The 22,217-nt window shown below is 55.6% G+C and overlaps 2 protein-coding genes across 5 annotated transcripts in view; both read left to right on the forward strand.

The window, feature by feature from the left end:
• The window catches only part of PTPDC1 (protein tyrosine phosphatase domain containing 1), a gene marked incomplete in the record, with an annotated part of 669,594 nt that overhangs the window by 344,275 nt on the left and 303,102 nt on the right, over positions 1-22,217 (forward strand).
• LOC148162354 (lysine-specific demethylase PHF2-like) overlaps positions 1-22,217 on the forward strand; it is a 70,844-nt gene that overhangs the window by 28,317 nt on the left and 20,310 nt on the right. For 2 of the 4 annotated variants that reach the window (XM_088018739.1, XM_088018740.1), the window contains exons 2-4: positions 5,388-5,473; positions 10,725-10,839; positions 20,497-20,657. In XM_088018739.1, the coding sequence (XP_087874865.1) occupies positions 5,388-5,473; positions 10,725-10,839; positions 20,497-20,657 (362 nt within the window). The remainder of the gene's footprint in view (positions 1-5,387; positions 5,474-10,724; positions 10,840-20,496; positions 20,658-22,217) is intronic. The other 2 variants (XM_088018742.1, XM_088018741.1) reach the window with 2 other exon arrangements.

The raw sequence follows: 22,217 nt of genomic DNA on the forward strand, positions 1-22,217 counted from the left end.
TCCCCTCCCCTCCCTCCCCCTCCCCCTCCTCTCCCCCCTCCTCTCCTCCCCTCCTCCCCCTCCTCCCCTCCCCCCTCTTCCTCCCTCTCCCTCACTCCTCCACCCCTCACCCCTTCTCCCTCACTCCTCCCCTCCCCCTCCCCTCACACCTCCTCCCCTCCCTCCCCCTCTCCCTCCTCTCCCCTCCTCCCCTCCTCCCCCTCCTCCCCTCCCCCCTCTTCCTCCCTCTCCATCACTCCCCCACCCCTCACCCCTTCTCCCTCACTCCTCCCCTCCCCCTCCCCTCACACCTCCTCCCCTCCCTCCCCCTCTCCCTCCTCTCCCCTCCTCCCCTCCCCTCCCTCCCCCTCCCCCTCCTCTCCCCCCTCCTCCCCTCCCCTCCCTCCCCCTCCCCCTCCTCTCCCCCTCCTCTCCCCCCTCCTCTCCCCCCTCCTCCCCTCCTCCCCCTCCTCCCCTCCCCCCCCTCCCCCTCCTCTCCCCCTCTCTCCCTCCCCCTTCCCCTCTGTCTCCCCCCCACCACATTCCCTTTCTCTCCCTCCCCCTCCTCTGTCCCTCTCTGTTCTCTGCCCTGCTCCCCCAGGCACCACAGCTGCTCTCACTTGGTCCCCAGCCTCAGGCTCACAGTCCCTGCAGGCGCCACCCGCCGTCTCATACTGATGGGATGATACAGGAACAGGACACGGCAGGGACCGTAAGTCGGGCCTGGCTCTCGGCCTGTCAGCGCCCCTTGTCCTGGATCTGTCACTGGACCTCAGCCCGTAACTCTGAACCCCTGCTTGGGCCTGGCGTATGGGGCGGCTCTAGGGCCTGCTCCCCATGCCCGCCTTTGGGGGAGAAGGCTGAGCCAGGTGTTTCTCCGGGCCCTCCAAGCCTCTGTTGCGCAGCCCGCAGCCCCGGCACGCACACCCACGGAGGTGCGGACGGGCGAGGCCTCAGGTTCCCTGATGCCCCACGTCTGTCCCTCTGTCCGGAGAAGCCCTTGGGAGCCCAGCTCTTGTCCTGACCCAGGAGTGGTCTCCACAGGGAGGTGACTTCCAAATCGGCGAGATTGGTGCTTGGCCTCAGGTGGCCTTCACGGGGCTCCTCCGGAGGGCGTGGTGTGGCGCCCACCCTCAGGCACGTGCTTGGGATTTTCTCTGACCACCTGCCTACTGAATCTCGTGAGGTGCAGTGGGCCAGGTGCATGAGGCGCAGTTGCCTCGTTTTGTCAAGATACTGATTGCTGGCGCCCGGGGCCATGAACGTGGGGCTAATTGGGCATTTCTGTGCCCACAGTGGAGGGCCGATGGGGCCCGCCCAGGGTGTGGGTCTTTGCTCCTGGCTTTAGGGCAGGGAGAATGTTTATGACTTTCCTGTGGCTGCTGTTCTCTTAGATTTTTGGGTGATTTCCCAAGTAATTTCTCAGGAGGCACTGAGAAAGCCTTAACTTTGGAATAATAACATAAATGAGCTGTTTCAGTAAAAGGCCCTCCCCATGCGGGTGGGGGGGACCACTGTGGCTGGGTGCTCCTGCCCAGAAGTTCACTCTGAACCGTGGGGTCCTCGTACCCTGGGACATGGGGAGGTAGGAGGTGTGTCTTTGCACACAGCGCAGCCAGGGGGCTCCTCCTGGGACCTTGGTTTCCACACGTCCGGTGGCCCTTGTCAGGGCTGTAGGCGCAGGCCGTCAGAGCCCGAGTGGTGACACGCCGGTCGTGGGGGACCTGCTGGCATCAGGCCCTGGGTGGCCCTCCCGGGTGAGGGCCAGCCCCCAGGTGTCCTGGGCAGAACGAGGGATCCACGCCCCCACCTCTCTCTCTCCCTTTTAGCTTGACCTCCCTACACAAAGCAGCAAGTGGCCAGCCCATCTTGGCTCCGGTGAGACCTGCACGCCCAAGTGCTGGGGTACAGAAGGGGTGCCCAGGGCTGGGCAGGGGTGTTAGCATGCACGCCTTGTGACCCCGGGCCTCAGCTTCCCCACCTGTCATGCGGGTTCATGCGTGGGCCTTCCAGAGCACAATGGGGCCTCCAGACATGTGGGACCAGCAGGTGGTGGTTGGGTAGGGGGTGGTTCAGGCAGGATGATTTCCCTCGCCTCACCCAGCCTAGAACTCAGCTACCATTCCCTCTGTGCACCTGACCCCTGACCTGTTGAAAGAGCCCCAGTCTGTGGGGCTGAGCTTGATGGTCTGACCTCAGACTCCTGTGTGCTGGGTCAGCTCCTTGTGTGTCCCTGGATCCCCATGGCCAGGCTAGGCAGGAGTATGTGTGGACATGGGGTGTGGACACGGTGGATGTGGAGTGTGGACTCTGGGTATAGATGCAGGATGTGGAATTGGGTTGTAGGCCTAGGGTGTAGACAAGAAGTGTGGACCTGGAGTGTGAACATGGGGTGTGGATGTGGGGTGTGGATTCTGGGTCCAATTTCTAGACCCAGTGGGTCCTGAATGCCTGCAGGGCTCTGCCTCTTGCTCACAGTGCTTGGCTCCGGTGTGGGAGATGGGGGCTCACACTGGTGTGGTCTCTGATGGATAAGCAAACTGAGGCCAGCTGGCCCAGGCCCGGGGTGCAGAGCAGACGCGGGGTTGCGGAGCAGGGCCGGGGTGCAGAGCAGACGCGGGGTGCGGAGCAGGGCCGGGGTGCAGAGCAGTTGTGGGGTGCAGAGCAGGGCCAGGGTGCAGAACAGGGCCAGGGTGCAGAGCAGACACGGGGTGCAGAGCAGGGCCAGGGTGCAGAGCAGGCCCATGGTGCAGGGTCCTTTCTGTGGAAGGCAGGGGTGTTGAGGCTGGGAGGGAGGGAGCAGAGGGGTCAGGCAGGTATACCAGCCTGGGGGCTGGGGGTTGGGAAGGGTCTGGGTGAACAGCTACTCCTCCTTGAGGGTGGGGAGGAGCTGGGGGGTGGGGGCTGAGGACACAGGAGGGAGCAGGCTGCTGGTGGGAGGGGACCTCGGGGCTCTGGTGGGGCAGGGGGTTGCTGTGGAGACAGACCAGTGGTGATCTGGCCGTTTGCTCTCCTCAGTATGCCTCCCCCCTGCAGTGTTACCAGCTCAGCATGTCTGGTTTGGTGAATTTGCTGGGTGACTAATGGTGGTAATGTGGTCCTTTCGGGGTGGTTAGTGGGGTGGGGCATCTTTCTCCGTAGCCCTGGGCTGTTTGGGCTCTGCCCTGTGCTTTCGCGGAGGAAATGCTCTTCATGCACGGTTCCTGGCGGGAGGGTAGGAACGCTCCTGTACTTGCTGTAAAGGTTTTCCGAAGTTGGCACTTCAAAGTTGGCTGCGGATGGGAGCCCTGTTTCAGTCCATCAGTGTTCTCTCTGATTTCCTTTGCAATTCTTTCCTTGTTTAGAAAGTCACTTTGCATCGTGAGAGCAGATGAATATGGCCTCACAGTCTGCTTCTGATGGCTTTGTCTTTTACATCCGACTCTTCAGACTGCCTGCACTTTGGTTCGGCGTTTGCTCTGAGATGAAGAGTGAACTTCATATTTCTAAAAGCATGTGTTAGGGGCTTTGTGGGCTCCGGCTCTGCTCCTGGGACCGTGGCATGTGGCAGCCGGTGGTCCATCGAGGGCCCTAGGGCTGCGGTGGCTGACCCTGGCCAGGTGACCAGGGGACACAGGGAGGAGGCGCTTGGGGTCTGGGCACACGGCTCACCTCGTACGACAGGCGCGTGGCGACCCTCCTGTTACTGCAGGGTTGTTGCTGGAAGATTCATGTAGGGCTCTTGATGCTGCCGCAGGCGGAACGAGCGCTTGGCCAGCCTTAGTGAGGGCGGGGTCAGTGGTGCGGGATGGGTGCCCCTGTCACAAGGCACGTTCCTTGTCTTTTGATTGAGATAAAATTCACATAACATAAAACTAACCATCTTAAAGTGAGCACTTCATTGGCATTTAGTACCTTCACACTGTTGTGCAAACATGACCTCTATCCGGTTCCAGAACATTTTACCCCAAACGGAGACCCCACGCCCACTCAGCAGTCACTGCCCATTCCCCTCCCACAGCCCCTGGCACCACCAGAGGGTCCTCTGTCTGTGCATTTCGCGCGAATGGAATCCTGCAGTATGTGACCTTGTGTGTCTGGGCTCCATCGTGCTGTAGCAGGTGTCGGCCCCTTTCCTGTTAAGGCTGGGGACGGCTCCGTTGCATGGATGCGCCACAGTTGGTCTGTCCATCCGTCAGCTGGTGGACCTTGGATGGTTTCCGTCTTTTGGTTATCGGGGCTGATGTTGCTGCGAACCCTTGCGTGCGGGATTTGTCGGAGGCCCTGCTCTGTGTTCTTTGGGGCGCACGTGCCCCGAGTGGGATTGCGGGGTCATAGGGTAAGTCTCTGTTTAACTTGCTGAGGAGCCGTCAGACTCTTTCCATAGAAACTGTCCACTTTTACATCCTCACCAGCGATGGAAGAGGGCTCTCGTTTCCCTCATCCTGGCCAGCACTTGAAATTTTCCTGGTGTTGTTTTCTTGTAAAAACTGTAGCCATCCTAGCGGGTGTGGGGTGGTATCTCGTTGGTTTGGATGTGCCTTCCAGTGACATCCACACGACTAAGAATGTTGAGCATCTTTCCTGAGCTTGTTGGCTGTTTGTCCCTCATCCTGGGAGAAATGTCTGTTCGAGGCCTTCGCCCGTTTAAAAGCTGATTTGTGCATCTCCCGGTCCTCGAGCTGTGAAGCTCTGTGTGCGTTCCAGACGCTGGGCCCTCATCAGAAATGTGATTGGCAAATACTGTCCCCCGTCCTCCATGTTGTCTTTTCACTTTCTTCCTAGTGTCTTTTAGTGAGCAAAAGTTTTACGTTTTGATGATACGCAATTTAATTTTTCTTTTGTTGCTTGTATTTTTGGTGTCCTATCTGGGAATCCATGCCCAGACCCAGGGTCATGAAGATGTGCTCCTGTGTCCTCTTCTTACCCTCTTATAGCCTTAGGCCTTATATTTAGGTGGTTGACCCATTTTTAATTTTTGTATACGATGTGAGGTAGGGATTTGACTTCAGTCTTTTGATATCCTGTGTCCTGGCACCGTGGTACGGCCCCCTGGGGTGGCGGTCCCTCAAGGGGTCGGAGGGCCTGACCCGTAGCTCTGAGCTGCCCCTGGTGACGTGGTGGGGGCAGCCACCCTCCGAGACCCCCTCGGCCCCCCCGGCTCTGTGGCGACAGGACAGCGGTGGCTCTCGTGCAGGCAGGCCTGTGGGACGGCCCGTCCCTCTGCGTAGCCTGGTCACGCACAGCAAGGCCTTCCTTGCCCCTCCCCCCCATGCCCCCTCTTGTCCTTGTGGGCTGCTGTCCCGGGTCCTGTCCTGTGAGCACGCTGTGAGCACGCTGCCCCCCTCCTGAGAGGTGGACAGGAGCTGCCCGGGTCCCACAGGGGAAGGCCCCGGGGACTTGCAACATCTGTGCTTCCTCCGTTTCAGCTGTGTGGGAGTAGAAGAGGAGGAGGCCCCAGACATCGACATATACCACTGCCCGAACTGCGAGAAAACCCACGGGAAGTCTACCTGTAAGTACAGGGCCATGCTGCCACTGCTGAGCTCTGATCAGCCCTGGCCTGGCCTGCTGGGTGAAATGCCCAGGTACTTGCACCCTGCTGCCTGGGGACCACTGCCGGCCTTGCTTACTGCCCCTATGGACTTGTCACGACAGCCCCACCTGGCTGGCTCCCCCCCAGGGGTGCAGCTGAGGCCACTTGGCCTGTGCAGAGACCCCACTGACTTCCAAAGGCCAGGCAGGGGCCTCACATTCCAGCACCTTCTGGGGCCAGGCCCATCCAAGATGGGGACACCATGCTGCAGCTGTCCAGGAGGCTGCCCAGCCCTGCCCACTGCTCACCGCCACGCCGGGTCTGGCAGTGCCCATGTTGGGGATCTGCTGTCCCTTCTCTGGTACCGCCTGCAGGGAGAGTCCCTGTCTCAAATGCCTGCTGGTCCCTTGGGGGCATCCTGTGGGGGCTCCTTGGGAACAGGCTCATCCAGTGTGGCTCCATGGGGGGGCTCATGTCCCTGCTAGGAGGTGAGTTCCGAGGCTGAGCCCGTGTAGGGGTGTACCCTGGTCTGCAGGTTCCTTGGTGGGGGGGCTGGCCTGGGGGCAAGACAGATGGCGTGGGGGTGTTAGTGTGGCCTCTGGTTTCTGGCCTGGGTTGGGGGGCATGGGTGCTCATAAGAGGTGTAGTTTGGACGCTAACCCTGGCTGGGTGGCTGATCACAGCCCTGTCATCCTGAGCCCTGGGTTGGCCGGAGGAGTGTTGGGGGGGGACCAGAGCTGGCCCCAGGCCACCAGGAGTCCTGTCCCCTTCAAAGGGAGCCTCCCTCCCAGTGTCCATTCACAAGGCTCCCGTGGGGTGAGTCCTGTGGATCCAGGCGGGGTCGAGGGAGGATGCCAGCACCCCTGTTCTGTGGACGGAGGCTGGCCACGTCCCTGCCGCTCAGGAAGCTGGGTGAGGCAGGTGGGGCGTCACCTCCCCTCCTTGCCTCCCTTTGTGCCTGGCCTGTGTACCGTCATCACTAAATGACTGGGGGGCTGCGCTGGTTCAGCTCTCATCCTCCAGCCCCCAGCACGTGGTCATCACGCAATAAAGCACCGCCAAATTCGTGAGACCAGCAGCAAGGTTCTTGGGCTCCTAACTTACCGCATAGGCCCAGGAGCCGGCAGTGCTGGTGCTCAGGATGAGTCTGCTATGATTACCCACAGAGCGCTCTGCTCCCTGCATTACAGCAGGTACACGTGGATGACGGTCGCTGTAACACCTTATGAGCCACGGGGAAAGCTCAGGGCTGGCGGGGGTCAACAGGTGGGGGCTGGGGTTGCACCATGTGGCCCTGGGTCAGGGCCAGGGACAGAATGGGACTGGGGCTGGGAGACCCCACCTGTCCCCACAACAGGGCTGAGCGTCCTGATGGAGGGTGGGGCAGCCACGGTGGTCTGCGCTCTTGCATGAATTTGGGCTCAGGTTGGGCTGCAGTGGGGTGCTGAGGTCGGTGTTGGTGTTCACACATAGTGTGACCTCTCCAGTATCTCTGCCCATCCTGGAAGCACCTTTCCCTGACCATGAGCTTGCCCACTGGTGGAGGTACATGTGCCTACTGACTGAGACCCTGCCCCTGAGCTGGGGGTCCCCGCTGCCTGGTATTGCTGCTCAAAGCCAAGTGCAGGCAACCCTTCCTGGTACTTATGCCCAGCCACCCCCAGGGCATGTGGGGACTGCAGCTTGGTGGGAGCCAGCAGCCCCTCCCTGGCTGTGTGTGTGTGCACGTGTGCATGTTATGTATATATATATGCATGAGTGTGTGCACAGGTGTTTGTGTGTGCATCCATGTGCACAGACACGTGCATGTGCACGAGGAGGGACACGTGTGCGTGCGTGTCCGTGTGTGTAGACACGTGCATGTGCATGAGCATGGATGTGTGTTTGCATTGCTTCCGTGTATATTAGACACGTGTGTGCACGAGTGTGGACATGTATTTGTATGTGTGTCCATGTGTATAGACTTGTGTGTGCATGAGCGTGGACATGTGTGCATGAGCATCCATGTGTATAGACACGTGTGTGCACAAGTTTGGACATGTGTGCATGAGTGTCTGCACAGACGTGCGTGGACACATGCGTGTCTGCACAGACACATGCGTGTGCACAAGTATGAACACGTGTATGAGCATCTGTGTGTATAGACACGTGTGTGCACGAGCGTGGACACGTGTGCGTGTGTCCATGTGTATAGACGTGTGTGTGCATGAACGTGGACACGTGCATGAGTGTGCACGTGTGCACAGGTTGATGCTCGTGTGTGTGTGTATGTGCGTGTGCACATGTGCTTCATAAATCCTGTGAATTGGGCTTTCCCTGCTGTTACTGGAGGCTGTGTGGCCATTGTGGACAGAGGTGTGGGAACTAGTGTTTCCCGCTAGGGTGTGTGCCCACAATTGTGTGTCGCTCTGCCCTTGAATTGGGTCTGTGTCACTGTGACACACCGGTCAGTTTGCCGCTTCTGCCCATCAGGCGTTGCATGGTGAGGACCTTCATTGTGCCCACGTCCCCAGGGGACCCCCAGGCCCATGGGCTGCTCTGGGGGCCCCGCACGGGTTTGTGGTGGGCACACTGAAGTGAGGACGGGGGCCTACCCACTCACCCGATTCACACAGAGTTGGGGCCTGAGGGTCCCCAGGGAACTTGGCAAGGAGTCCCCACCGACGGGAAGGCTCTCGCAGGCTTGGGTGGCCCTGAGAGCAGTTCTGACCCCAGCGTGCCTGCTTCAGGCGCTGCTTCCCTGACCGCCCACATCCCTCCTTCCCGAGGCCCCTGTAGCTGTGGTGCCCCGAGGGCACCTGTCACCCCACACCCCAGGCTCTTGTGGGGCTGAGGTCTCCAGGGTGCCTCGTCAGGGACACACAGGCAAGAGGACACTTGGCGTTGGGGCTCAGGATGTCCTGGGCCCCAGGGAGGGAAGGAGCACACCAGCCAGGGCTGCACAGGGAGCCCCGGGACACTCACCCTGCCTCCCTTGCGGCTCTGTGTTGGGCTGTTGTCCCAGCCCTGAGCTTTAGCCGCAGTGTCCTCGAGCTGCTCTCGATGCCCCGTCCCAAGTGAGGGCCCAGGAAGGCCAGCAGCCGTGCGCAGCACTGCTTCCCAGGCCCAGCCCCTGGCAGGCACGTGGGGGTGCTGCTGCTTTCTCACACTGCCCTTTACACTCGCGTCCCTGGCCCCGGCTGCCCTCCAAGACTCAGTTTCCCCACATGACGTCCTGGGCCAGGGCCCTCCTGCTGGGCCTCTGCGTCCTCGGGCCTCTGCACACCTTCCGTGGGGAGACCTTGGGAAGTGGGGTGAAGGGCAGATGCAGGGGCTGGCATTGGAGGACTTGGGGGGCCCAAGTGGGGCCCTCTGCTGCCCCCCAGACTGCACAGTGATGCCTGTCTCTCTGCTGGTCTCCCCTCCCTGTGGCCTGGGCTTCCCCTTTTCCTTCTCAAGGTCCTGGACGTGCTGGACCCCTCTTAAGTGGGGACGCCCCAAGGGCCAGGCTCGCCTCCCACTGGGGGAAGGCAGGGAGGCCCCTCCTGGTGTGGGCAGCTGATTGCCGAGGCCCACGATGCTCCTCTGTGGCCATGCACGGCTACCCTCCCTCCTCAGGCCCTTCAGTGGGAGCTCCTTAGAGACTCCAGAGCCCCGTGCGTGTGAGGCGGGCTGGGCTCACATCTTGAGGCAGCTGCAGGCCCAGCAGAAGGGATGATGACGTGGAGACTGGTTTCAGAGTCAGGGTGACCGGGGCCATCGTCAGGGTGGTGTCCCCGTGCCCTGCCTTGGCCTTGGGCACCCCCACCCCCGGCCTGAGCCTGTTGGGCTCCTTGGGGAGCAGGGATGACTCCCAGGCCACCTGTGGCTTTGGCGACCCCCGTGCAGAGCTGGGCTGCTCAGCGGGACTGAGGGGCCAGTGCAGCACCCAGGAGACCCGCCATTCACCACCCAGCCCCCCGTGCCCACTGGTGCCAGGCCGTGCCAGGCTCAGTGGGCTCAGGGGGAGAGCTCGGACTGAGCCCTGTGAACAAGGGCCTGCAGCCCAAGCAGCCTTGCCAAGAGGAGGGGCCATGCTTGCACAGTGTGCCCCCCAAGATCTCCTGGGGCCGGTTGGGCGCCACACGTCATTTGCCTCCTGTGGCTCACGAGGAGTCCAGGAGGTCAGGGCTAGTCCCTCTCTATTGAAGATGCAGCACAGAGATGCCCAGTAACTTGCCCAAAGTCACACAGTGACAAGATGGGGGGCAAGAAAGTTTTGGGCAGGTGCCCGGGCCCTTCTGATCTTTCATCTGTGCCTGGTGCCACCAGAAGCCCCAGCTTGGAGGCCTCCCTTTGCAGGATCTTGCCAGGTTTCGATAACGTCCACTCAGACCTGGCCATGGCAGACCAAGCATGACCGAGATAGTGCGCCACTGTCGGAGACAGTCTCAGGGGTCTGTGACTGGACGGGAGGTGGGGAGGGGTGGCATCCTCCTCTCTGTCCTTGTCTGTGAAGGACAGGCATCCAGAGGGCCGACTGGCAATCCCTCACATCCGGTCTCCTCCAGCCTGTTGCAGACCCGCCCGGCAGCCTCCAGGGACAGGTCTCCTCACTGTCCTCAGTCCGAACTACCAGTGGTTGCCCTGAGTGGGGGTGGGGGCCACAAGGCAATCCCTTCCCTCCCTTCCTGGGCTTACGGTCCCGTGGGGGCAGTGAGTGCGTGTATGTATGGGTGTGCACACGTGCATGTGCTTGTGCACGTGCGTGCAAATGTGTCACATCCAGTAGGGGCATGTGCACCCACTTGCGTGTAAAAAGTCCACCGTGGGGTGCCCAGTGTCCTGGGAGCGCGCGTGAGGACAGGAGAGTCAGAGGGAGCAGGCAGGATGGTAGTTTGCAGGGGTGGACACACCGGGGAGCATGAGGTGTGCATGCTAGGGGTGAGGAGGGCAGAAGCTACAGTGGGAAGCGCCAGCCTGCCTGTGCCCCAGCTGTGGGCTGTTGGGGCAGCAGAGGTCCCAGCAGACTGGGTGCCAGTGGAAAGGCCACTAGGCACCCTAGCTTCTGGGTGTGGTCACTGAGCCAGAGGCTTGGCAGGTGCAGGGCGGGGGTGGGTGGGGAGGTTACAGGGGTTAGGGAGGTGGGTGGGCCGGGTCCCCAGGGGACCTCGAGGGCTTTGCCTCCAGGGAGGCTTGAGTCAACAAGGAGTTGATGGCTCCTTGGCTGCCCTCCCAGCTGGGTCCCTGAGCTGCCCCTGTCTCCCCACAGTGAAGAAGAAGAGGGCCTGGCACAAACATGGCCCGGGGCAGACGCCCGACGTGAAGCCTGTGCAGAATGGCAGCCAGCTCTTCATCAAGGAGCTGCGGAGTCGGACCTTCCCCAGGTGGGCGGCGGCGGCCTCATCCCCCTGGGGCTCAGGGGCATGGCCTTCCCTCCAGGGGAGTGGCGCAGCCCCCCGAAACCCTAGGCACCTTTGGCTCTGCAGCCGGCCTCTCCCTTCTTAGCACTTGCAGACACAGGTGTTGGGGACCCTCTTCCTCTGGGCACATCTAGCCCCCCCACCTGCGGTGGCCCTTCGCATGGAGCCTTCCTGAGGGACAGGCTGCTGTCCTCAGGTTATGTCCAGTTGAGCAGCGGGGCCTGGGGTCCTGCTTAAGACCACCCTCCAGACACGGCAGCCCCCAGCCCCCAGGGGCCCAGACATTCCTCTCTGCCCCTGGGCCTGGCACGCTGTCCCTGGGTCCCCGTCTCAGGGTGCTCCCTGCTCGCACCTGTGTCCTGCGTGAGGGCAGAGGGTCAGGGTCAGGGCTGTGGGGAACCGCTGCCGAGAAGCAGCGCCTCACGAGGACCTGTGTTCTTAAAGCTGCTCTGGGCCACCTCAGCCCCTCATGCCTGGAAGACTTTTTTTGTTTGTCTGACAACGTCTTTGTTTCTCCTCCACTTTTGAAGAGTAATTCACTGGACACAGAATTCTGCGTGGTGGGGTTTTTCCTTTTAACAGTTGAGATGTTTCGCTCCACTATCTTTTTGCATGCATGATTTCTGATGAGAAATCCAGTGTGACTCTTTACCTGTGACCCTGCGTGGAGAAGGTCCTTCCCTCCTCTGGCTTCTTTCTTTCCCTGAGATATAACTCACATACCACACAATCCACCTGTTTGAAGGGTACGATTTGGTGGTTTTTAGTGTATTCACAGATGTGGGCACCACTACCAGCCAACTTTAGAACGTTTTCATCACCCCAAAGTTTTTACTTAATATTCTGTTGTATGGATGGACCACATTTTTTTATCCATTCATCAGCAGACACATTTGGGTTATTTCTGATTTTTGGCTACTGTGAATATTTCTGCTGTAAACATTCTTGTACAAGATCTTGTTGGACATATGTTTTCATGTTTTTAGGAGTAGCACTGTATTCAGTTGTCTGAGGAACTGCCAGACCATTTTCCAAAGTGGTAACACCGCTTTCTGATCCCACCAGCAGAGCATGAGGGTTCCAGTTTCTCATCGCCCTTACCGGCACTTGTAATTACCTGGCACTTTGATTCTAACCATCCTTGTAGGTGTGAGGTGTTCCCTCACTCTGGTTTGATCCGCATTTCCCTAGTGATGAGTGATTTTGAGCATCTTTTCATGTGCCTGCTGGTCATTCGTATGTCTTCCTTGGAGAAATGTCATTTCAGACCCTTTGCCTATTTTTAATTTTTTGTGTCTTTTTATTATTGAGTCATAAGAATTCTTTCCATATTTTATTTTATTTTTTTTAAAGATTTTATTTATTGGGGCGCCTGGGTGGCTCAGTCGCTAGGCGTCTGCCTTCGGCTCAGGTCATGATTCCAGGGTCCTGAGATTGAGCCCCGCATCGGGCTCTGTGCTCGGCGGGAGGCCTGCTTCTCCCTCTCCCACTCCCCCTGCTTGTGTTCCCTCTCTCGCTGTGTCTCTCTCTGTCAAATAAATAAATAAAATCTTATGTATTTATTTGACAGAGAGAGTGAGAGAGCACAAGCAGGGGGAACAGTAGAGGGAGAGGGAGAAGCAGGCTCCCCGCCGAGCAGGGATCCCGATGTGGAGCTCGATCTCAGGACCCTGGAATCATGACCTGAGCCGAAGGCAGACGCTTAACGACTGAGCCACCCACGCGCCTCTCTTTCCATATTTTAGAAGTCTCTTAACAGACATATGACTTGTGAATACTTTACCCTGTTTTGTAGACTTTTCACTTTCTTGGTTGTGTTCTTTGAAGTGCAAACGTTTGTCATTTTGATGGAGTCCAGTTTATCCATTTTTTATTTCGTTATTTGTGCTTTTGTTGTCATAGCTGAGGATCTTTTGCCAAGTCTAAACCCCACGTCATGAAGATTTATCCCTATGTTTTCTTCTAAGAGTTTATAGTTTTTAGGTCTTATAGTTTGGTCTTTGATACATTTTGAGTTAATTTCTTCATATAGTGTGAGGTAAGGATCTATTTTTTTTTTTTTTTTTTTTTTTTTGCATGTGGCTCTCCATTTGTCCCTGCACCATTTGTAAAAAGACAGTTCTTTTTCTATTAAATTGCCTTGGCCCTTAGCTATAAGTGTATGCATTTATTCCTGGACACTCAGTTCTGCTCCACTAATCTCTGTTTACCCTCAGGACAGTCTCACACTGTCTGGATTACTGTGCTTTGCAGTATGTTTTGAAATGAAGAAGTGTTGAGTCCTCCAAATTTGTTTTTCTTTTTAAAGATCATTTTGGCATTCTGGGTCTGTTGCAGTTCCATACGAATTTTAGATTCGGCTTGTCAAGTCTGCAGAGAAGTCAGCTGATAAGGATTATAGTGAATCTGTAGAGCAGTAGAGTCAGAGTATTGCCATCTGAAAAATGCTCAGTCTTCTAACCCATTTATTGAGATCTTTTAAATTTCCATCAACAGTGTTTTATAGTTTTCAAAGTATAAGTTTTGTACTTCTTTTGTTAAATTTATTCCTAAATTTATTCTTCTTGATGTCTTTTAAATGAAACTGTTTTATTTCATTGCTACTGTACTGAAATACAGTATATTTTTGTATATTGTCTTGTATCCTGCAAACTTGATGAGCTAGTTTATTCGTTCTAATAACTTTTTAGTAATTCCTTACATCTTTCTATATATAGGATCATGTCATCTGCAAATAGGTCATGTTCTTTCTTCCCTTCCAATCTGTGTTACTTTTTTTTTTCTTGCGTAATTGCTCAGGCTAGGATTTCTAGTAGACTGTTGAGTAGAAGAGGCTGGGCAGGGGGTGACCAGGGCCCCACTATTCTCAGGGTGCCACATTCAGGGCACGGGTTCAGTACCTGTGGGCCAGCTGGAAGAAGGGAGCCCCCATGTCTTGGCTGCCCTCACCCAACACTTAGAATCGGCCATAGACAGCTGGGGCCGGTTGAGAAAGGCTGCCATCCTGTTCCTCCAGGAGGAAATCCCTCTGCCTGGAAGCTGGGGAGCCTCCCCGTCAGCACTCCTGTGTCCTTGGCGGCAGCCTTCCGGAGGGGAGTCTCCTCCCCAAGCCAGGGAGAAGGGAGGAGTGGTCACACACTCTTGCCTTTCCTGCCAAATTTTTGTAGATTTTCTCTACTAGATGTTCCTTCATTTGCTGTTTGCTCTTAGAATCATTTCCAGAGGTTTTGAATGTTTTTCAAAAATAATTTTTACCAGTTTCGCCGGGGTGTGGATCAGTGGGGCTCTTCACACTCTTATGGCAGAAGTAGATCTTGCTCATGTGGCCTTTTTCAAGATACTATCTTTCATTTTTTGCAGTTTGATTATGACATGCCTACGAATAGTTTGGGGTCTTACCCTGCTTGGTGGTGTTTGAGTATTCTGGATCTGTGGTTCCACGTCTGCCATTATTTTTAGACAATTCTCAGCCATTATTGCTTCAAACATTTCTTCTGCTCCTCTCTCTCTTTTCTTTCTGGGATTCCCAACTTGCATATGTTACTCTTGCTGCTGTTGTTCTCCACTTCTGGGCTATTCTATTCCCTGTTTTTCTCATTCTTTTTCTCTCTTTGCGTTTCAGGTTGGGCGGCTTTTATTGACTTAACTTCTAGCTCACTGATTCTTTTCTTAGCCATGTCCATCAAAGGCATTCTTTATGTCTGTTACAATTTTCAATTATTTTTATCATTTACTTTTGTTTCTTAGAGCGTCCACTTCTCTACTTACATTTCCCTTCCGTTCTTGCATGTTGTCCACTATTCCCACTAGCAGTCCTAACATATTAATCATAATTTTTTTAAGATTTTATTTATTTATTTGACAGAGAGAGAGAGACACAGCGAGAGAGGGAACACAAGCAGGGGGAGTGGGAGAGGGGGAAGCAGGCTTCCCGCCGAGCAGAGAGCCCGACGTGGGGCTCGATCCCAGGACCCCGGGACCATGACCTGAGCTGAAGGCAGACGCTTAAAGATGGAGCCACCCAGGCGCCCCTTAATCATAATTTTTTTTAAAGTTTTATTTTATTTTATTTTTTAAAGATTTTGTTTATTTGAGAGACAGAGAGAGCACATACATGCGTGAGTGGTGGGGAGAGGCAGAAGAGGGAGAAGCAGGCTCCCCACTGAGCAGGGAGCCCGATGCGGGGCTCGATCCCAGGACCCTGGGATCATGACCTGAGCCGAAAGGCAGATGCCCAACCGACTGAGCCACCCAGGCGACCCGGTGTTACAAACTTCTCCGTCCAATAATTCCAAATTCTGTCCTATGTCTGAGCTGTGTTCTGGTATTTTTTAAACTTTTTATTTATTTTTTAATTGTAGTATAATTAACATGCAGTGTAATATTATGTTAGTTTCAGGTGTACAAGATAGTGGTTCAACAATTTTTTTAGAAGATTTCATTTGAGAGAGCAAGTGAGCACATGAGCAGGGGGAGGGGCAGAGGGGGAGGCAGAGGGAGAGAGAGAATCTCAAGCAGACTCTGTGCTGAGCCTGGAGCTGGACTCGGGGCTTGATCTCTTGACCCAGAGATCATGACCTGAGCCAAAACCAAGAGTCGGATGCTTAGCGGACTGAGGCGTCCAGGCGCCCCATGATTCGACAGTTCTGTACATCACTTCGGTGCTCATCAGGATAAGTATACTCTTGAGCCCTATCCCCTATTTTCCCCCATGTCCCCCCACTCACCCCCCCTCTTGTGACCATCAGTGCGTTCTCTGCACCGAAGAGTCTGTTTCTTGATTTGCCTCGCTGCTTTTTCCTCCCTATGTTCATTTGTTTTTTTAAAAATTGCACATGAGTGAAATCATATGGTATTTGTCTTTCTCTGACTGATTTCACTGAGCATAATGCTCTCTAGCTCCATGTATGTCATTACAAATGGCAAGATTTCATTTCTTTTTTTTAAGATTTTATTTATTTGACAGAGAGACAGCAAGAGCGGGAACACAAGCAGGGGGCGTGGGAGAGGGAGAAGCAGGCTTCCCGCGGAGCAGGGAGCCCAATGTGGGGCTCGATCCCAGGACCCTGGGATCATGACCTGAGCCAAAGGCAGACGCTGAACGACTGAGCCACTCGGGTGCCCAAGATTTAATTCTTTTTTATGGCTGAGTAGTATTCCATTGTGTATATACACCACATCTTCTCTATCCATTCATGTATGGATGGACACTTGGGCTGCTTCCATCTCTGGGGTATTGTGAGTAATGGTGTTATAAACATAGGGGTGTATCTTTTTGAATTAGTGTTTTCATTGTCTTTTGGTGAATACCCAATAGTGGGATTACTGGATCATATGGTATCTCTATTTCTTATTTTCTAAGGAACCTCCATACTGTTCACGGTGGCTGCACCAGTTTGCATTCCCACCAGCGGTGCATGAGGGTTCCCGTTTCTCCACATCCTCACCAACACCTGTTATGTCTTGTCTTTTTGATTTTAGCTATTCTGACAGGTACGGGGTGATTTGCTTTGTTTCTTTACAATATGGATTTCTTGTCTTTTAGCATGTCTTGTGACTTTTTTGTTGAAAGCTGGACATGATGTATCAAGTCAAATGAACTGAGGTGCTTATGCATTTAGAGTGAGGTTTCATGTTGACCTGACTAGGGACTAGGCTGTGTCCACTGTGGCTGTAGGTGCCAGACGCATCACCTTCTTGTGGTTACCTTGTTTCTCCCTCCTCTCCTGTTTCTTTGGGCTTCCCTAACAACTCCTTCTTAGATGGAATCTGTCTTGCAGCTCTCTCAATTATGCTCATCTGTTATCTGTTACATGGTTTGGGGAGGGGAGGTGTTCTACAATTGAATAGTAAACCTCAGTGCTTCAGTGGGCCTGAGGCTCTGGGCTGTTACCTTTGGAAGCATTTCTTGGCCTTTGCTTTTTCTCTACTTTCCTGAGACAGGAAGCCAGGGGGGCTGGAGGTGGCCACTGGCCCTTCCCCCTGTCAGATGAGGGCCTGGTTAAGTCAGTTCTCTTGGAAGGTAGACTTTTGGTATGGAGGAGAAACATAGTTGCTTCCCCCCAACCCTACCTGAAGTAGGAGCACATCCTCACCAGGACATCATGAGGTAAAACCCATGAAAGTGTGGGTCTCCTCTGAGACGGAGCCCCCATGAGTTCTTAACTCTGAAGCTAGTTCGCACTCAACCTGTGCCCTTTGTAAAAAATTACCATTTAAGTATTCCTCCCACTGACCGCCTCCAGCAGCTTCTGCGTCAGGTAAGGTTATCTTGGTTATGATTTTCTGTATTTGCCTGTCGCCCCAGATTTCGGGGGTGACTGCCCTATAACCCTAATTCTCTGTGAGTCTAAGAAAATTTGTTGATTTTCAGTTTGTTCAGCCTTTTTTCTTGTTTTGAGGACAGGAGTGACCATTTCCAAGCTCTTTACGTGTTGAAGTTGAAACCAGAAGTCAACTCGAAGTTACTATAACCCTGTCTAATTAATTGGTTATCTTTTTATTGTTGAGTTGTAATAGTTCTTTACATATTCTGGATACTTGTCACTTATCAGATACTTTCTCCCATTCTGTGGGTTGCCTTTCCACTTTCTTGATGGTGTCCCTTGAAACACAAATGTTTGTAATTTTGATGGGGTCTAATTTATTTTGTTGTTGTTGTTTATGGTTTTGGCTTCTGAGAAACCATTGCCAAATTCAAGGTCATGAAGATTTATGCCTGTGTTTTCTTCTGAACGTTTTTATGGTTCTAGCTTTTATGTTTAGGTCTTCAACTCATTTTGAGTTAATTTGTGTATGTGATGTGAGATAGGGCTCCCGCTTCATTCTTTTGCATGTGGACATCCAGTTCTCCCATGTGTCGTTTGTTGAAATGACTATTTTTTCTCCATTGAGTTGTCTTGGCGCTCTTGATGCGAAGCTGTTGACCATAGATGTTTGGGTTTATTTCTGGACACTTGCTTCTGCTCCACTGATCCGTATGTCTCTTCTCTCTTCTCATGCCAGCACCACACAGTCTTGATTACTGTAGCTTTGGAGTGAATTTTGAAATTGGTAAGTGTCCTCAACTTTGTTCTTCTTCTAAAAAGGTTGTTTTGGTCATCTGGGTGCCTTGCGCTTCCATTCAGCACTCCCAGTTCAGCTCGTCAATCTCTGCAGAGAAGTCTGCGGGTATTTTGATCGGGATTGTGTGAAATCCACAGCACAATTTTTCATTATTTCTCGAGTCCCATTTCTTTCTTCTAGATTCGATTTCCCTCTTGTTGAATTATCATCCTTTAGTGGTTCGGTAAAGGCCTATAGAAATAATCTCTGTTTTTGAAAATGTTTTTGTTTCATCCTTACTCTTGAATGATTCTAATTTCTCTAAAATGGATCTAAACTTCAAGAGTAAAAGTTATTTTCCTTGAATTCTTTGAAGATAGTATTCTATTGTCATTTGGCATCTCTTGTTGCTCATGAGATGTCTATTGTCAGTCTAGTGGCTGGTGTTTTGGTTGGTTTGGCTTGATAAAAAATCTGTTTTTTTCTCTGAAAACGTTAAGATTGTCCCCTTGTCCTTGATGTACCACAGGTATGCTACAATGCTCCCAGATGTGCATTTGGTTTTTATTAATTCTACTCAGGACTCAGTAAGTTCTTTTAATTTGAGGAATCATATCTTACCTCAGTTCTGAAAAATGTTCTATTTTCTTTTTTAATGGCACTTCTTCCCCATTCTCTATATTATTTTTCAAATATTTCATCAAATTCACCGTTATTTTCAGGTAGCTACCACTGAATGCATCGTTGCGTTTTTAAAATTTTTCCAGAAGTGTTTTTCGTGTCTAGAATTTCTGTTCATGCCTCCTCCACGCTGCCCGCTCTGTTTTCCTCCCTCCCTGCTCTCGGCCCCTTCCTCCCCGTTACCCCATGAATGTGGCCAGTGTGTTTGTCTGACACTCCCTTTCCCCGCTGTCCGTTGTCCTCAGGGCTGGGACCTGCGCTCTGGCAGGTGGGTCTGCCCGTGAGGCGGGGCCTTCAGAGCGCGTGGTTTCCCACGGCAGCCAACCCCCGCGGGACCGTTCTGTGCTTGCCTTTGCTGGGTCCTTACCTGATGCGTGGGGCTGTGTGAGGCAAGGGGATTCGGGTTTGTCCGGCGTCCCCCACAGCTGACTCTGCCCCGGCCCCATGGTCCTGCGGCTGCGCGAGCTGCTGCTCACCGCATTCCTGCTCCTGGCTCACGTGCCACTCGTGCCTGGCCCGCACCCGGTGCTCTGTCACCGGCGCTCCAGCCCCAGGGGGTCGCCTCGATCCTCGCTTTCCCTGGCCTCTTGGCGGACCGTGGCCCTGCGGCCCCTTTTCCTTGGAGCTGCGACACCTCCGTCTGCCCGGCCTCCTCTCCTGCTGACCGCTCTCCCTGGGAGTTTGGTCCCTGCTGTCTCTTTGCCCTCAGAGTTCACGTCCGCTCCCCCGGCCTCCCGGACTGCCCCGTGCTCAGCTTCCTTCTCCAGCGTCTAGTCCTCTGAGCTCCAGACCCGTCTGTCCCACCGGTGCCTCTGTTGGCAAGTCCGACACTTGCCTCAGCCCACGTCCGTGCAGCTCAGCTCTGGGCTGCCCCCTGCACACGCCTGCTCTCCTCCAGGCCTCAGACCATGGCCCCGGCCCCTGGGTCATGCGGCCACCCTCGTTCTTCACTCTCGCACCCACTGCCGCCCCCTGGCCGGGGCAGTACGTGCCGAGCCTCCTCCCCCACAGTCGTGGTGCCCCGCCCCCGCTCCTGCTGCAGGCCCCTGTCTGTCCGCACAGCAGCCGGACTGACCTCCGCTCTGGTCGCCCTGTGCACGCTGTCCCGTGGCTCCCTGTGCTCCTGGCTTGAGGCAGAAGCCCTCCAGCAGGCAGATGGGCCCCCAGCCGCCTGGCGCCTCATCCCCACTCACCCCGGCCACATTCTCCCCACTCCAGGGCCTGTGCCTCTCCCTGCTGCCCCTGCAGGCCTGGACGGGCTGGTCTGACGCGGACTCCTGCCACCACCCCCCAGCCCCAGCTCTGCTCTCAGCTGTGGGCTTACAGCCTTGCCTGCCCCTCTGATGACAGTCTGTCTCCAGTGTCACCACCGGTGCTGTTCCAGCTGGGCCCCCAAGGTCCCCGGCCCCCCCGGCAGGGCCCAGCACACAGCTGCCCCCGGGGCCTGTGCTCGGCTTGTCTCGGGGGTGGGTTCCCCCCGAAGAGGGGTTTGTCTCCATCGGCCGTGTCCTCAGGCCCGACCCCAGCCCAATGCAGAGTGTGATGTCGAGCACTAGGGAGGAGTCCCGTGGAGTGCAGGGTGGGCAGGCAGAGCAGGGGAGGAGGGGAGGGATCTTGCTCACACTTCTGCCTTTCTGTGCCACGGTGGGAGGGCTGGTCTCGGGGTGTCCCCATCCTGGACCTTGAGGTCCCTGTCTGTGCCCTGTGGCTGCCCTGGGAGCCCCGGGCGTGTCGGGGGGGGCGGTGCGCGGGCAAGTCCTCCTCCCAGGATGTGGGAGGCGTATGGCAGGAGCTGGGGCTGCGTGACCCGGCCCTGCGGCCATAGCCAGGCCTATCCCAGAGCTGCAGGGCGGGGGCGCTGGCCGGCCTGACCCCTGACCCCCACTTTTCCCACAGCGCGGAAGACGTGGTGGTCCGCGTGCCAGGCAGCCAGCTCACGCTGGGCTACATGGAGGAGCACGGCTTCGCTGAGCCCATCCTCGTCCCCAAGAAAGACGGGTTGGGCCTGGCGGTCCCAGCCCCCACCTTCTATGTCAGCGACGTCGAGAACTATGTGGGTGAGTGGCCTGCTCGCCGAAGGCCCGGCTGGTCCCTGTACCACATGCTCCCTTCGGTAATTAGACCCCATGTCCCACTAAATGGCATCTGACCCTGGCCGCCCCACCTCAGTTATTCTGGCTACAAAATGGGGGCTCTCTTGGGGACCCTTTCATTCTGCCAGCTGTGAGGGGCCCCTTCCTCTGAGGTTTGTGCTGTGTCGCCCTCAGCCCCTCCTGGGCCAGCCTGGGGCCCGGCCTCCCTTGTCCGCCCCGGGACCCTTCCTCTCTGGACCCCTCCAGTTCCAGCTGATGCTGTCCTGCCCAGCCTGCCTCGTGTCCCCTGGCCGCTCTTAGCACTGTGGACGCCCTTGTTGGGGCCGCTCCGGGTGGAGGGCAGTGCCCGTGTGTGCTTGGGCATCATCTGTGAGGCCGTCTCCCCCCGGCAGTGATGGGCCCCGTTCTGGGGCCCTCATGGTGGCTGGGGCTCGGGGCGTTCATGGGGATGGCTGGGTGGCCAGTGCAGGAGGAGGGAAGACCCTGAGAGTGCCCAGGGCCCCCCGTGGCAGGGAGAGCGAAGCGACCAGCATCTGGGCCAGGCCGCACCCCTGGAGTGATAGCTGGACTCTAGGGCCTGCCTGCCAGGCGTCAGGCACTCCCCACCTGGGAGCCAGTGTCTTCCTGCTGATGGCTCTGACAGACAATATGAGAACACCATCAAGGCTGGGCCTGCACTCGGCAGCACTGATGGCGCTGATTATTCACCCCAGAGCCCTGCCTCAGTTACCCTAGGGGGCCCGGCACGTGCCTTCCAGGCGGGCCATGTGAATCACACACCGCATTTGGGGTTTGTGCCCCTCGGCCTCTCCCCTTTCCTGAGGTTGTTGGGGGATCGGGGTTGTTGGTCCTAGAACGTCCCACATGGGGTATGTGGCCCCCAGTGTGTCCCGTAACTCGCTCCTGTGTCCCCAGTGGTTCCCGTACCGCCCGGGCAGATGCTCAGATTTTCAGTCAGGTGGACAGCGGGACCCCTTCAGGGGTGCAGGCGGTGGCGCTCCCGTCTGAGGGCCCGTGGAGCCTGGCCACCCGCCTGAGCGTCTCTGTGTCCACAGCTGGGGTCTGCGCGGCCCCGGCGGACTGTCGGGAAGGACGAGGCCGTGAGTTCTATGTGTCTTTCTCCCACTGCTACTTATGAGTCAGATGGGGCACGCTCGCCCTCGCCAGGTCCTTGGTTATCTGGAACCTCCTGTCACCAGCGATTCTCACCCAGATCTTTTCCTCATCAACTACAGAAAATGCAAGGAAAATGTTTTTACTTTAACTTATCCATTTTCAGAATAAGCTGGTGCCTTAGAAATGTAGTTTTTTTTATTTTTTTAAGTTTTAAAACATAAGCACGTCCCAAACATTATTTGGGGTGTGCTCAGACTAACAACATATTTGTCGTTTGCTTGTTTTAAGTTCAAGGGTGCCTGCATCTTGTGTTTTTATTCGCCTTCATGGCCACCCTAGCTGAAGCCCTAACATGTCAGCGGCCTCCCGTGCCCCGGGACCCTCGCCATGGCTGAGGGAGCGGGCGCG

The sequence above is a fragment of the Eumetopias jubatus genome, unplaced genomic scaffold (genome assembly GCF_037043125.1).
Source record: "Eumetopias jubatus isolate StellerSeaLion01/CBP00866 unplaced genomic scaffold, mEumJub1_p1.0 scaffold_15, whole genome shotgun sequence".
Taxonomy (NCBI): Eukaryota; Metazoa; Chordata; class Mammalia; order Carnivora; family Otariidae; genus Eumetopias; species Eumetopias jubatus.